Below are 15,417 nucleotides of genomic sequence, written 5' to 3' on the forward strand. Positions count from 1 at the left end.
GAAGAGAGGAGAGTGGTACAGGAGAAGAGTGGAGAGTGGTACAGGAGAAGAGTGGAGAGTGGAGAGTGGTACAGGATAAGTTTCTGAGATAAAAGCAGTTCTCAAGGCTATCAGACAGATGAGATGACATTTGGACAACTCATCCCAATGGGCTCCATGTAAGAGCCAGACTGGGACGAATCAAAAGTCTACCAGAGGAAAGGGGGAATATTGGCCCATATGAACTACAGTGGCCCTCAAGTATATTTCAACTGGTAGGGAGGAATGGAGGAGAAGAATACACAGGCGTTGTGTGTGTACAGTGCATTCAGAAAGTATTCAGATCCCTCAACTTTTTCCACATTTTGTTACGTTACCGCATTGTTCTAAAATGGATTCAAAAAATATATACAGTATATCCTCATCAATCTACACACAATACCCCATAATGACAAAGCAAAATGTATTTTAAAAAGAATTCAGACCCTTTGCTATGGGACTCGAAATTGAGCTCAGGTGCATCCTGTTTGCGTTGAACATCTTTTAGATGTTTCAAAAACTTTACTGGAGTCCACCTGTGGTAAATTCAAATGATTGGACGTGATTTGGAAAGGCACACACTTGTCAATATAAGGTCACAGTTGACAGTGCATGTCAGAGCAAATACCAAGCCATGAGGTCAAATTAGTTGTCCAAAGAGCTCCAGGACCAGATTGTGTCGAGGCACAGATCTGGGAAAGGGTACCAAAAATGTTTGCAGCATTGAAGATCCCCAAGAGCACAGTGGCCTCCATCATTCTTAAATAGAAGAAGTTTGGAATCACCAAAGACTCTTCCTAGAACTGGCCGCTCGGCCAAACTGAGCAATCGGGGGAGAAGGGCCTTGGTCAGGGAGGTGACCAAGTCCCCGATGGTCACTCCGACAGAGCTCCACAGGTCCTTTGTGGAGATGCGACAAACTTACAGAAGGACAACCATCTCTGCAGCACTCCAACAATAAGGCATTTACGGTAGAGAGGCCAGAAGGAAGCCACTCCTCAGTAAAAGGCACTTGACAGTCCGCTTGGAGTTTGCCAAAAGGAACCGAAAGGATGCAGACCATGAGAAACAAGATTCTCTGGTCTGATAATAGCCTTGGTTTCTCAAATGACTGCCTAGCCTGGTTCACCAACTACTTCTCAGACAGAGTTCAGTTTGTCAAATCGGAGGGCCTGTTTTCCGGACCTCTGGCAGTGTCTATGGGGTTGCCACAGGGTTCAATTTTCAGGCCGACTCTTTTCTCTGTATATATCAATGATGTCGCACTTGCTGCTGGTGATTCTCTGATCCACCTCTACGCAGACGACACCATTCTGTATACATCTGACCCTTCTTTGGCACTGTGTTAACTAACCTCCAAACAAGCTTCAATGCCATACAACACTCCTTCTGTGGCCTCCAACTGCTCTTAAACGCTAAATGCATGCTCTTCAACCGATTGCTGACCACACCCACCCGCCCAACTAGCATCACTACTCTGGACGGTTCTGACTTAGAATATGTGGACAACTACAAATACCTAGGTGTCTGGTTAGAATGTAAACTATCCTTCCAGACTCACATCTCCAATCCAAAATTAAATCTAGAATTGGCTTCCTATTTCACAACAAACCCTCCTTCACTCATGCTGCCAAACATACCCTCGTAAAACTGACCATCCTACCGATCCTTGACTTCGGCGATGTCATTTACAAAATAGCCTCTAACACTCTACTCAGCAAACTGGATGTAGACTATCACAGTGTCATCCGTTTTGTCACCAAAGCCCCATATACTACCCACCACTGCGACCTGTATGCTCTCGCTGGCTGGCCCTCGCTACATATTAGTCGCCATAACCACTGGCTCAGGACATCTATAAGTCTTTGCTAGGTAAAGCCCCGCCTTATCTCAGCTCACTGATCACCATAGCAACACCCACCCGTAGCACACGCTCCAGCAGGTATATCTCACTGGTCACCCCCAAAGCCAACACTTCCTTTGGCCACCTTTCCTTCCAGTTCTCTGCTGCCAATGACTGGAACGAATTGCGAAAATCACTGAAGCTGGAGTCTTATATCTCCCTCTCTAACTTTAAGCCTCAGCTGTCAGAGCAGCTGGACACAGCCAATCTGTAAAAAGCACATCCAACTACCTCATCCCCATATTGTTTTTTATCTTTTTGCTCTTTTGCACCCCAGTATCTCTACTTGCACATCATCATCTGCACATCTATCACTCCAGTGTTAATGCTACATTGTAATTATTTCACCCTTATGGCCTATTTATTGCKTTACCTCCTTACTCTTCTACGTTTGCACACACTGTACATAGATTTTTTTTATTGTGTTTTATTGTTTTTTTATTGTGTTTTATTATGTTTTATTACGTTTGTTTATGTGTAACTTTGTGTTGTTGTTTTTGTCGCACTGCTTTGCTTTATCTTGGCCAGGTCGCAGTTGTAAATGAGAACCTGTTCTCAACTGGCCTACCTGGTTAAATAAAGGTGAAATAAAATACAAATACAAATAAATGAAAGAGATTGAACTCTTTGGCCTGAATGCAAAGTGTCTTGTCTGGAAGAAAACCTGGCACCATCCCTACGGTGAAGCATGGTGGTGAAGCATTATTTTCAGAGGCAGGGACTGGAAACTAGTCAGGATCGAGGGACAGATCAACGGAGCAAAGTACAGAGAGATCCTTGATAAAAACCTGCTCCCGATCGCTGAGGACCTCAGACTGGGGTGAAGGTTCACCGTCCCACAGGACAAAGATCAGCCAAGACACAGCCAGTCTGACACAGCCAAGCCAAGAAAAAAGTCAGAGCCCGGACTTGAACCTGATCGACCATCTCTCGAGAGACCTGAAAATAGCTGTGCAGCGACGCTCCTCATCCAACCTGACAGAGCTTGAGAGGATCTGCAGAGAAGAATGGGAGAAACTCCCCAAATACAGGTCTGCCAAGCTTGTAGTTTCATACCCAAGAAGACTCAAGGCTGTAATAGCTGCCAAAGGTCCTTAACAAAGTACTGAGTAAAGGGTCTGATTACTTATGTAAATGTTATGTTTTAGATTTTTATTTTTAAACATTTGCAAACATAAAAAAAAAAGCGGTTGCTTTGTCATTATTGGGTATTGTGTGTAGATTGATGAGGGAAAAAAACTATTTAATACATTTTAGAATATGGCTGTAACTTAACAAAATGTCAAGGGCTCTGAATACTTTCCGAATGCACTGTATGTGTGTGTGTGCACGCGTGTGTGTGTGTGTTGGTATGTGATACTAAGGCAAGTGTGTTGACCTTGAGAAGATAAGTGTATGCATGCAGCAAACCTTGCACCCGCCCCCCTCTCTCTCTCTCTCTACACACACACACATGCACTCACGTGCACACACACAGAAACCCAGCCATGTTCATCCTGGGATATATTCACATCTGTGATATTGTTGTGCTTTCAAATATTCAGAGAGAGAAGTGCTCCTGAAGTCAATACCTGTTTGACTTGACTGAGTGCCAGAGAACTGCATTATGTTCAGAGAAGAGACAAGGAGAGGTGTAGAAAACATCACTCTCTCTCTCTCTCTCTCTCTCTCTCTTCTACATATTTAGTTACATGTTTTAGTGTTGTTCTTTACAGCTGCTGTTTTTGTGTTGTCAACTTGACGTGGAGACTGTTCTAGACATTATCCTGGAGAGAACAGGAGGTTTACGCTTACATCAGACAATGTGTTGGTGTGCTACCAATGTTCGTGTCCAACCAGTGTGGGAGGATTTTGTGTGTGGGCTTCTCAGTGTCGATCAATGAATGGAGCAATGTCTTTTAGTTTGTCAATCATGTGTGCAAGCCATCTGTGTGTGTGTGTGTGTGTGCGCACATGTGCACGGGTACGTATTTGCGTGTGTGCGTGTGTATTGCACCAGAGAGGATGGCTGACAATTTACGTGCTCCTAACCAACTGTCTTATTTTGTTAACTCTTTTGCTTGGTTTGTAACTTTTGTCCATAATGTTGCTGCTACCGTCTCTAATAACTGAAAATAACTTCTGGACATCAGAACAACGATTACTCACCTCGAACTGGATGAAGCTTTAACCTTTAACGAGTCTGACGCAAATGATTTCCTGCTTCCTCAGGAACAGGCCCAAATCCCTATCATTTGCCCAAAGAAAAGACGGAGAAAAAGGGGGCGGAGGTTGGGCTGTCTTCTGAGAATTCGTAGGCGAGCGAGTAAATCTCCACTCCAATCTTTTCTATTGGCCAACGTGCAATCATTGGAAATGTAATAAAAGCATGCCGTGACCAACTGGCAAGTGTCTTCACTTTTCAGCCACTCACTGACCGAGTCTGTAATACCTAAACTCAACAAAAAAAGAAACGTCCTCTCACTGTCAACTGCGTTTATATTCAGCAAACTTAACAAGTGTAAATATTTGTATGAACATAACAAGATTCAACAACTGGGACATAAACTGAACAAGTTCCACCGACATGTGACTAACAGAAATGGAATAATGTGTCAAAATCAAAAGTAACAGTAACAGCCAGTATCTGGTGTGGTCACCAGCTGCATTAAGTACTGCAGCGCATCTCCTGCTCATGGACTGCACCATATTTGCCAGTTCTTGCTGTGAGATGTTACCCCACTCTTCCACCAAGAAACCTGCAAGTTCCTGAACATTTCTTCGCTGGCCATGGCAGAACACTGACATTCCTGTCTTGCAGGAAATCACGCACAGAACGAGCAGTATGGCTGGTGGCATTGTCATGCTGGAGGGTCATGTCAGGATGAGCCTGCAGGAAGGGTACCACATGAGGGAGGAGGATGTCTTCCCTGTAACACACAGCGTTGAGATTGCCTGCAATTACAACAAGCTCAGTCCGATGATACTGTGACACACCGCCCCAGACCATGACAGACCCTCCACCTCCAAATCAATCCCGCTCCAGAGTAAAGCTCTTGGTGTATCGCTCATTCCTTCGATGATAAACGCAAATCCTACCATCACCCCTGGTGAGACAAAACCGCGACTCGTCAGTGAAGAGCACTTTTTGCCAGTCCTGTCTGGTCCAGCGACGGTGGGTTTGTGCCCACCGTTGTTGCCAGTGAAGTCTGGTGAGGACCTGCCTTACAACAGGCCTACAAGCCCTCAGTCCAGCCTCTCTCAGCCTATTGCGGACAGTCTGAGCACTGATGGAGGGATTGTGCGTTCCTGGTGTAACTCTGGCAGTTGTTGTTGCCATCCTGTAGCTGTCCCGCAGGTGTGATGTTCGGATGTACCAATCCTGTGCAGGTGTTGTTACACATGGTCTGCTACTGTGAGGATGATCAGCTGTCCATCCTGTCTCCTGTCCATCCTGTCTCCCTGTAGCGCTGTCTTAGGCGTCTCACAGTAGAGACATTGCAATTTATTGCCCAGTGGTAGGCCTGATCACCGACAACGATGAGACAGCCTATAGGGAGGAGGTCAGAGACCCGGCAGTGTGGTGCCAGGACAACAACTTCTCCTTCAATTTGAGCAAGACAAAGGAGCTGATCGTGGACTACAGGAAAAGGCGGGCCAAACAAGCCACCATTAACATCGAAGGGCTGTAGTGGAGCGGGTCGAGTGTTTCAAGTTCCTTGATGTCCACATCACCAACTAACTATCATGGTCCAAACACACCAATACAGTTGTGAAGAGGGCACGCAACACCTTTTCCACATCAGGAGACTGAAAGGATTTGGCATGGGTCCCCAGATCCTCAAAAAGTCATACTGCTGCACCATCGAGAGCATCCTGATGAATTGCATCACCGCCTGGTTTGGTAACTGCTCGGCTTCTGACCATAAGGCGCTACAGAGCGTAGAGCGTACGGTCCAGTACATCACTGGGGCCAAGCTTCCTGCCATCCAGGACCAACAGTGCCTTGCGAAAGTATTCATCCGCCTTGGCATTTTTCCTGTGTTGTTGCATTACAACCTGTAATTTAAAAGGATTTCATGTAATGGACATACACAAAATGGTCCAAATTGGTGATGTGAAATGAAAATTTCCCAAAAATTCCAAAAATTCCAAAAATGTATAAAAGGAAAAGTGGTGCATGCATATGTATTCACCCCCTTTGCTATGAAGCCCCTAGATAAGATCTGGTGCAACCAATTACCTTCAGGAGTCACATAACTAGTTAAATAAAGTCCATCTGTGTGCAATATGTGTCACATGATCTGTCACATGATCTCAATATATTTACACCTGTTCTGAAAGTCCCCAGTGTCTGCAACACCACTAAGCAAGGGGCACCACCAAGCAAGTGGCACCATGAAGACCTAGGAGCTCTCCAAACAGGTCATGGACAAAGTTGTGGACAAGTACAGATCAGGGTTGGGTTATAAAAAAAAATCAGAAACTTTGAACATCCCACGGAGCACCATTAAATCCATTATTAAAAAATGGAAAGAATGAAGCATGCAGTGAAGCATGCTGGTGGCAGCATCATTGTGGTGATGATTTTCATCGGCAGGGACTAGGAAACTGGTCAGATTTGAAGGAATGATGGATGGTGCTAAATACAGGGAAATCCCTAAAGGAAACCTGTTTCAGTCTTCCAGAGATTTGAGACTAAGACGGAGGTTCACCTTCCAGCAGGACAATGACCCTAAGCATACTGCTAAAGAAACCTTTGAGTGGTTTAAGGGGAAACATTGAAATGTCTTGGAATGGCCTAGTCAACGCCCAGACCTCAATCCAATTGAGAATCTGTGGTATGACTTAAAGATTGCTGTACACCAGCGGAACCCATCCAACTTGAAGGAACTGGAGCAGTTTTGCCTTGAAGATGGGCAAAAATCCCAGTGGCTAGATGTGCCAAGCTTATAGAGACATACCCCAAGAGACTTGCATCTGTAATTGCTGCAAAAGGTGGCTCTATAAAGTATTGTTAGTTTAGTTACACACGCTCAAGTTTTCAGTTTTTTTGTCTTATTTCTTGTTTGTTTCACAATAACAAATATTTGCATCTTCAAAGTGGGAGGCATGTTGTGTAAATCAAATGATACAAACCCCCAAAAATCTATTTGATTTCCAGTTTGTAAGGCAATTAAATAGGAAAAATGCCAAGGGGGTGAATACTTTTGCAAGCCACTGTATATACTATGCAGTGTCAGAGGAAAGCCCCAAAAATGGTCAGAGTCTCCATTCACCCAAGTCATAGACTCTTTTCTCTGCTACCACACGGCAAGCGGTACTGGAGCGCCAAGTCTAGGACCAAAAGGCTCCTTAACAGCTTTTAGCCCCAAGCCGTAAGACTGCTGAAAAATGTATCAATTGGGGACCGGACTATTTACATTGACCCCCCCCCCCCTCCATTTGTTTTTTACACTGCTGCTACTCACTGTTTACTATGTATGCATAGTCACCTCACCCCTACCTACATGTACAAATGACCTCAAATAACCTGTACCCCAGCACACTGACTCGATACTGCCACCCCCTGTATATAGCCTTGTTATTGTTATTTTATTGTGTTACTTGTTATTATTTTTTTATTTAGTTTATTTGCTAAATGTTTTCTTAACTCTTTCTTGAACTGCACTGTTGGTTAAGGCCTTGTAAGTAAGCATTTCACAGTAAGGTCTACACATTTTGTATTCGGCACATGTGGCAAATACAGTTTGATTTGATTTGATTTTGAAGAACACAGGCTGGAATTGTGGTTGGTCTAAGCCGAGGATCCTCGGTGGTTGAGTGAAGAGAGAAAAGCCTCTGGCTTTTGTTCAAGTCCTGTCCTCTGACCCACCCCCCCAAACACACACACATAATTCAACAAGTAATTACATTATCTGTCTATATGAAACCATGCTCAGTTGGCAGCCTCAATAATTAATTCATGCCCTCCCTTACTTGTTTTAAATATTCATAGAAATGATCCACGGCCTCCCTTCTCTTAATCTTGTTCATGTTGCTTTTTCATGAAATTTTTTTCCCTTCAGTGTAGAGAGAGAGGCTGGATGCTTGTGGACGTACAGTATATCATTGGAACTGGAGGGATTTAGCAGGCATAGAGTAACAGACTAATTCTCACTGGGCCAATATTCATATAGCTGAATAAAGGTCACAATAAAATGATAAAGACATGCATAAAAAAAGTAACCAAGGCGTAGGGTTTCAATTAGCATCAGATGTAGTGGACACATTCACTAATCCAAGCACATTGGTGACCTCACTGCTCATTGTGTTCCTGTGAAGGACATACAGCGCCTTCAGAAAGTCTTTACACACCTTGACTTTTTCCACATTTTGTTGTGTCAAAGCCTGAATTTAAAATGGATTCAATGTAGATTTTGTGACACTTGTCTAAACACAGTATCCCATAATGTTAAAGTGGAATTATGTTTTTAGAAATGTTTACCAATTAACTTTCATTTGCTGTACACCATGTATTTTTCATAAATGTTTTATGATGAGTATTTAGGTATTTCACGTTGCTCTCTGTAATTATTCTGGCTGCTTTGGTGATATTTTTGATGGTAGCTGCAATGTAAAACTATGATTTATACCTCAAATATGCACATTGTCGAACAAAACATACATTTATTGTATAACACGTTATAAGACTGTCATCTGATGAAGTTGTTTCTTGGTTAGTGACTAATTATATCTATATTTGGTCGGTTTTGTGATAGCTACCTATGCGGTAGAAACATATTGAAAATATGCGGTTGAGTCTTTGGCTATTGTGGTTAGCTAATAGAAATACATATTGTGTTTTCGCTGTAAAACATTTTAAAAATCGGAAATGATGGCTGGATTCACAAGATGTTTATCTTTCATTTGCTGTATTGGACTTGTGATTTCATAATATTTATATGCTATTATTTACTTGTGGCGCTATGCTAGGCTATGCTTGCTAGTCAGCTTTTACTGATGAGGATGCTCCCGGATCCGGGATGGGTGTTAAGTAAAGGTTAAACATCTTGTGAATCCAGCCAATATTTCCGATTTTTTAAGTGTTTTACAGCGAAAACACAATATAGCATTATATTAGCTTACCACAATAGCCAAACACACAACCGCATTTATCACCGCATAGATAGCATTCGCAAAAACCAGAAAAGATATAAATAATCACTAACCTTGACCAACTTCATCAGATGACAGTCTTATAACATCAGGTTATACAATACACTTATGTTTTGTTCGAAAATGTGCATATTTAGAGCTGCAAACCGTGGTTATACATTGTGAAAATGTAGCAACATTTCCCCAGAATGTCAGGAGCTATTTTGGACACTCACCTAATCTGACCAAAGAACTCATCATAAACTTTACATAAAAATACTACATGTTGGACAGCAAATGAAAGATACACTGGTTCTTAATGCAACCGCCGTGTTAGATTTTTAAAAATAATTACCATAACAAAACAGCTATCGTTATTGCGAGACAGCGCCCGGCAAAACGGCAGAGAATAGGAATAACTGTGCCATTTAAACCCCTACAACTCATCCAGAACGCCGCAGCCCGTCTGGTGTTCAACCTTCCCAAGTTCTCTCACGTCACCCCGCTCCTCCGCTCTCTCCCACTGGCTTCCAGTTGAAGCTCGGCATCCGCTACAAGACCATGGTGCTTGCCTACGGAGCTGTGAGGGGAACGGCACCTCAGTACCTCCAGGCTCTGATCAGGCCTACACCCAAACAAGGGCACTGCGGTCATCCACCTCTGGCCTGCTCGCCTCCCTACCACTGAGGAAGTACAGTTCCCGCTCAGCCCAGTCAAAACTGTTCGCTGCTCTGGTCCCCAATGGTGGAACAAACTCCCTCACGACGCCAGGACAGCGGAGTCAATCACCACCTTCCGGAGACACCTGAAACCCCACCTCTTTAAGGAATACCTAGGATAGGATAAAGTAATCCTTCTCACCCCCCCCCCCCCCTTAAAAGATTTAGATGCACTATTGTAAAGTGGCTGTTCCACTGGATGTCATAAGGTGAATGCACCAATTTGTAAGTCGCTCTGGATAAGAGCGTCTGCTAAATGACTTAAATGTAAATGTAAATGAGACATAGTAACACTCTGTAGAGGAGGTATCACTAGACTAGAGGAGAACCTAGTATCATTCTGTAGAGGAAGTATCACTAGACTAGAGGAGAAATAGTATCATTCTGTAGAGGAGGTATCACTAGACTAGAGGATACCTAGTAACATTCTGTAGAGGAGGTATCACTAACTAGAGGAGACCTAGTAACATTCTGTAGAGGAGGTATCACTAGACTAGAGGACATAGTAACATTCTGTAGAGGAGGTATCACTAGACTAGAGGAGACATAGTAACATTCTGTAGAGGAGGTATCACTAGACTAGAGGATACCTAGTAACACTCTGTAGAGGAGGTATCACTAGACTAGAGGATACCTAGTATCATTCTGTAGAGGAGGTATCACTAGACTAGAGGAGACAAGTAACACTCTGTAGAGGAGGTATCACTAGACTAGAGGAGACATAGTAACACTCTTTAGAGGAGGTATCACTAGACTAGAGGATACCTAGTATCACTCTGTAGAGGAGGTATCACTAGACTAGAGGAGACATAGTAACACTCTGTAGAGGAGGTATCACTAGACTAGAGGATACCTAGTATCATTCTGTAGAGGAGGTATCACTAGACTAGAGGAGACATAGTAACACTCTGTAGAGGAGGTATCACTAGACTAGAGGAGACATAGTATCATTCTGTAGAGGAGGTATCACTAGACTAGAGGATACCTAGTAACATTCTGTAGAGGAGGTATCACTAAACTAGAGGAGACATGGTAACATTCTGTAGAGGAGGTATCACTAGACTAGAGGATACCTAGTAACACTCTGTAGAGGAGGTATCACTAGACTAGAGGAGACATAGTAACATTCTGTAGAGGAGGTATCACTAGACTAGAGGAGACCTAGTAACACTCTGTAGAGGAGGTATCACTAGACTAGAGGATACCTAGTAACACTCTGTAGAGGAGGTATCACTAGACTAGAGGATACCTAGTAACACTCTGTAGAGGAGGTATCACTAGACTAGAGGAGACCTAGTAACACTCTGTAGAGGAAGGTATCACTAGACTAGAGGATACCTAGTAACACTCTGTAGAGGAGGTATCACTAGACTAGAGGAGACATAGTAACATTCTGAAGAGGAGGTATCACTAGACTAGAGGAGACATAGTAACATTCTGTAGAGGAGGTACAGTAGACTAGAGGAGACCTAGTAACATTCTCTAGAGGAGGTATCACTAAACTAGAGGAGACATAGTAACATTCTGTAGAGGAGGTATCACTAGACTAGAGGAGACATAGTAACATTCTGTAGAGGAGGTATCACTAGACTAGAGGAAACATAGTATCATTCTGTAGAGGAGGTATCACTAGACTAGAGGAGACCTAGTAACATTCTGTAGAGGAGGTATCACTAGACTTAGAGGAGACTTAGTAACATTCTGAAGAGGAGTATCACTAGACTAGAGGAGACATAGTATCATTCTGTAAAGGAGGTATCACTAGACTAGAGGAAACATAGTATCATTCTGTAGAGGAGGTATCACTAGACTAGAGGAGACCTAGTAACATTCTGTAGAGGAGGTATCACTAAACTAGAGGAGACCTAGTACCATTCTGTAGAGGAGGTATCACTAGACTAGAGGAGACATAGTATCATTTCGTAGAGGAGGTATCACTAGACTAGAGGATACCTAGTATCATCTGTAGAGGAGGTATCAAGACTAGAGGATACCTAGTAACACTCTGTAGAGGAGTTATCAGTAGACGAGAGGAGACATAGTAACATTCTGTAGAGGAGGTATCACTAGACCAGAGGAGACCAGTAACATTCTGTAGAGGAGGAATCACTAGACTAGAGGAGAACTAGTATCATTCTGTAGAGGAGGTATCACTAGACTAGAGGAGACATAGTAACACTCTGTAGAGGAGGTACACTAGACTAGAGGAGACCTAGTATCATTCTGTGAGAGGTATCACTAGACTAGAGGAAAATAGTATCATTCTGTAGAGGAGGTATCACTAGACTAGAGGGAGACCTAGTAACACTCTGTAGAGGAGGTATCACTAGACTAGAGGAGACATAGTAACATTCTGTAGAGGAGGTATCACTAGACTAGAGGATACCTAGTAACACTCTGTAGAGGAGGTATCACTAGACTAGAGGAGACATAGTAACATTCTTGTGAGGAGGTATCACTAGACTAGAGGATACTAGTATCACTCTGTAGAGGAGGTATCACTAGACTAGAGGAGACATAGTAACACTCTGTAGAGGAGTATCACTAGACTAGAGGATACCTAGTATCATTCTGTAGAGGAGGTATCACTAGACTAGAGGAGACATAGTAACACTCTGTAGAGGAGGTATCACTAGACTAGAGGAGACATAGTATCATTCTGTAGAGGAGGTATCACTAGACTAGAGGATACCTAGGAACACTCTGTAGAGGAGGTATCACTAGACTAGAGGAGACATAGTAACACTCTGTAGAGGAGGTATCACTAGACTAGAGGATACCCTAGTAACATTCTGTAGAGGAGGTATCACTAGACTAGAGGATACCTAGTAACACTCTGTAGAGGAGGTATCACTAGACTAGAGGAGACATAGTAACACTCTGTAGAGGAGGTATCACTAGACTAGAGGAGACCTAGTAACACTCTTTAGAGGAGGTATCACTAGACTAGAGGATACCTAGTAACACTCTGTAGAGGAGGTATCACTAGACTAGAGGAGACCTAGTAACACTCTGTAGAGGAGGTATCCCTAGACTAGAGGATACCTAGTAACACTCTGTAGAGGAGGTATCACTAGACTAGAGGAGACATAGTAACATTCTGTAGAGGAGGTATCACTAGACTAGAGGAGACCTAGTAACATTCTGTAGAGGAGGTATCACTAGACTAGAGGAGACCTAGTAACATTCTTGTAGAGGAGGTATCACTAGACTAGAGGAGACATAGTAACATTCTGAAGAGGAGGTATCACTAGACTAGAGGAGACATTAGTAACATTCTGTAGAGGAGGTATCACATAGACTAGAGGAGACCTAGTAACATTCTGTAGAGGAGGTATCACTAAAACTAGAGGAGACATAGTAACATTCTGTAGAGGAGGTATCACTAGACTAGAGGAGACATAGTAACATCTGTAGAGGAGGTATCACTAGACTAGAGGAAACATAGTAACATTCTGTAGAGGAGGTATCAGTAGACTAGAGGAGACCTAGTAACATTCTGTAGAGGAGGTATCACTAAACTAGAGGAGACATAGTAACATTCTGTAGAGGAGTATATCACTAGACTAGAGGAGACATAGTAACATTCTGTAGAGGAGGTATCACTAGACTAGAGGAGACATAGTAACATTCTGTAGAGGAGGTATCACTAGACTAGAGGATACCTAGTAACACTCTGTAGAGGAGGTATCACTAGAAGAGGAACCTAGTAACACTCTGTAGAGGAGGTATCACTAGACTAGAGGAGACATAGTAACACTCTGTAGAGGAGGTATCACTAGACTAGGAGGTACCTAGTAACATTCTGTAGAGGAGGTATCACTAGACTTAGAGGATACCTAGTAACACTCTGTAGAGGAGGTATCACTAGACTAGAGGAGACATAGTAACACTCTGTAGAGGAGGTATCACTAGACTAGAGGAGACCTAGTAACACTCTGTAGAGGAGGTATCACTAGACTAGAGGATACTAGTAAACACTCTGTAGAGGAGGTATCACTAGACTAGAGGAGGACCTAGTAACACTCTGTAGAGGAGGTATCACTAGACTAGAGGATACCTAGTAACACTCTGTAGAGGAGGTATCACTAGACTAGAGGAGACATAGTAACATTCTGTAGAGGAGGTATCACTAGACTAGAGAGGAACCTAGTAACATTCTGTAGAGGAGGTATCACTAGACTAGAGGAGACCAGTAACATTCTGTAGAGGAGGTATCACTAGACTAGAGGAGACATAGTAACATTCTGAAGAGGAGGTATCACTAGACTAGAGGAGACATAGTAACATTTCTGTAGAGGAGGTATCAGTAGACTAGAGGAGACCTAGTAACATTCTGTAGAGGAGGTATCACTAAACTAGAGGAGACATAGTACCATTCTGTAGAGGAGGTATCACTAGACTAGAGGAGACATAGTATCATTCTGTAGAGGGAGTATCACTAGACTAGAGGAGACCTAGTAACATTCTGTAGAGGAGGATCACTAGACTAGAAGAGACCTAGTAACATTCTGTAGAGGAGGTATCCACTAGACTAGAGGAGACCTAAACATTCTGTAGAGGAGGTATCACTAGACTAGAGGAGACATAGTATCATTCTGTAGAGGAGGTATCACTAAACTAGAGGAGACCTAGCATCATTCTGTAGAGGAGTATCAGTAGACTAGAGGAGACATAGTATCATTCTGTAGAGAGGTATCACTAGACTAGAGGAGACATAGTAACATTCTGTAGAGGAGGTATCAGTAGACTAGAGGAGACATAGTATCATTCTGTAGAGGAGGTATCACTAGACTAGAGGAGACATAGTAACATTTCTGTAGAGGAGGTATCACTAAACTAGAGGAGACCTAGTAACATTCTGTAGAGGAGGTATCAGTAGACTAGAGGAGACATAGTATCATTCTGTAGAGGAGGTATCACTAGCCTAGAGGAGACCTAGTAACATTCTGTAGAGGAGTATCACTAAACTAGAGGAGACCTAGTAACATTCTGTAGAGGAGGTATCACTAAACTAGAGGAGACCTAGTAACATTCTTTAGAGGTATCACTAAACTAGAGAAGACCTAGTAACATTCTGTAGAGGAGGTATCACTAGACTAGAGGAGACATAGTAACACCTGTAGAGGAGGTATCACTTGACTAGAGGAGACATAGTATCATTCTGTAGAGGAGGTATCACTAGACTAGAGAGACATAGTAACATTCTGTAGAGGAGGTATCACTAGACTAGAGGAGACCTAGTAACATTCTGTAGAGGTATCAGTAGACTAGAGGAGACCTAGTAACATTCTGTAGAGGAGGTATCACAGACTAGAGGAGACCTAGTAACATTCTGTAGAGGAGGTATCACTAGACTAGAGGAGACCTAGTAACATTCTGTAGAGGAGGTATCACTAGACTAGAGGAGACATAGTATCATTCTGTAGAGGAGGTATCACTAAACTAGAGGAGACCACCCGGCCCTAGTCATTCTGTAGAGGAGGTATCAGTAGACTAGAGGAGACATAGTATCATTCTGTAGAGGAGGTATCACTAGACTAGAGGAGACATAGTAACATTCGTGGAGGAGGGTCAGTAGACTAGAGGAGACATAGTATCATTCTGTAGAGGAGGTAATCACTAGACTAGAGGAGACATAGTAACATTCTTGCTAAGGAG

The 15,417-nt window shown here is 43.0% G+C and overlaps 1 protein-coding gene across 1 annotated transcript in view; it reads left to right on the forward strand.

The window, feature by feature from the left end:
* The first annotated feature begins 3,874 nt into the window (after positions 1-3,874).
* LOC111971098 (zinc finger E-box-binding homeobox protein zag-1-like) overlaps positions 3,875-15,417 on the forward strand; it is a 34,273-nt gene continuing 22,730 nt past the window's right edge. The window contains exon 1 of the mRNA XM_070445875.1: positions 3,875-3,884. Coding sequence (XP_070301976.1) covers positions 3,875-3,884 — 10 coding nt within the window. The remainder of the gene's footprint in view (positions 3,885-15,417) is intronic.

The sequence above is a fragment of the Salvelinus sp. IW2-2015 genome, linkage group LG12 (assembly GCF_002910315.2).
Source record: "Salvelinus sp. IW2-2015 linkage group LG12, ASM291031v2, whole genome shotgun sequence".
Taxonomy (NCBI): Eukaryota; Metazoa; Chordata; class Actinopteri; order Salmoniformes; family Salmonidae; genus Salvelinus; species Salvelinus sp. IW2-2015.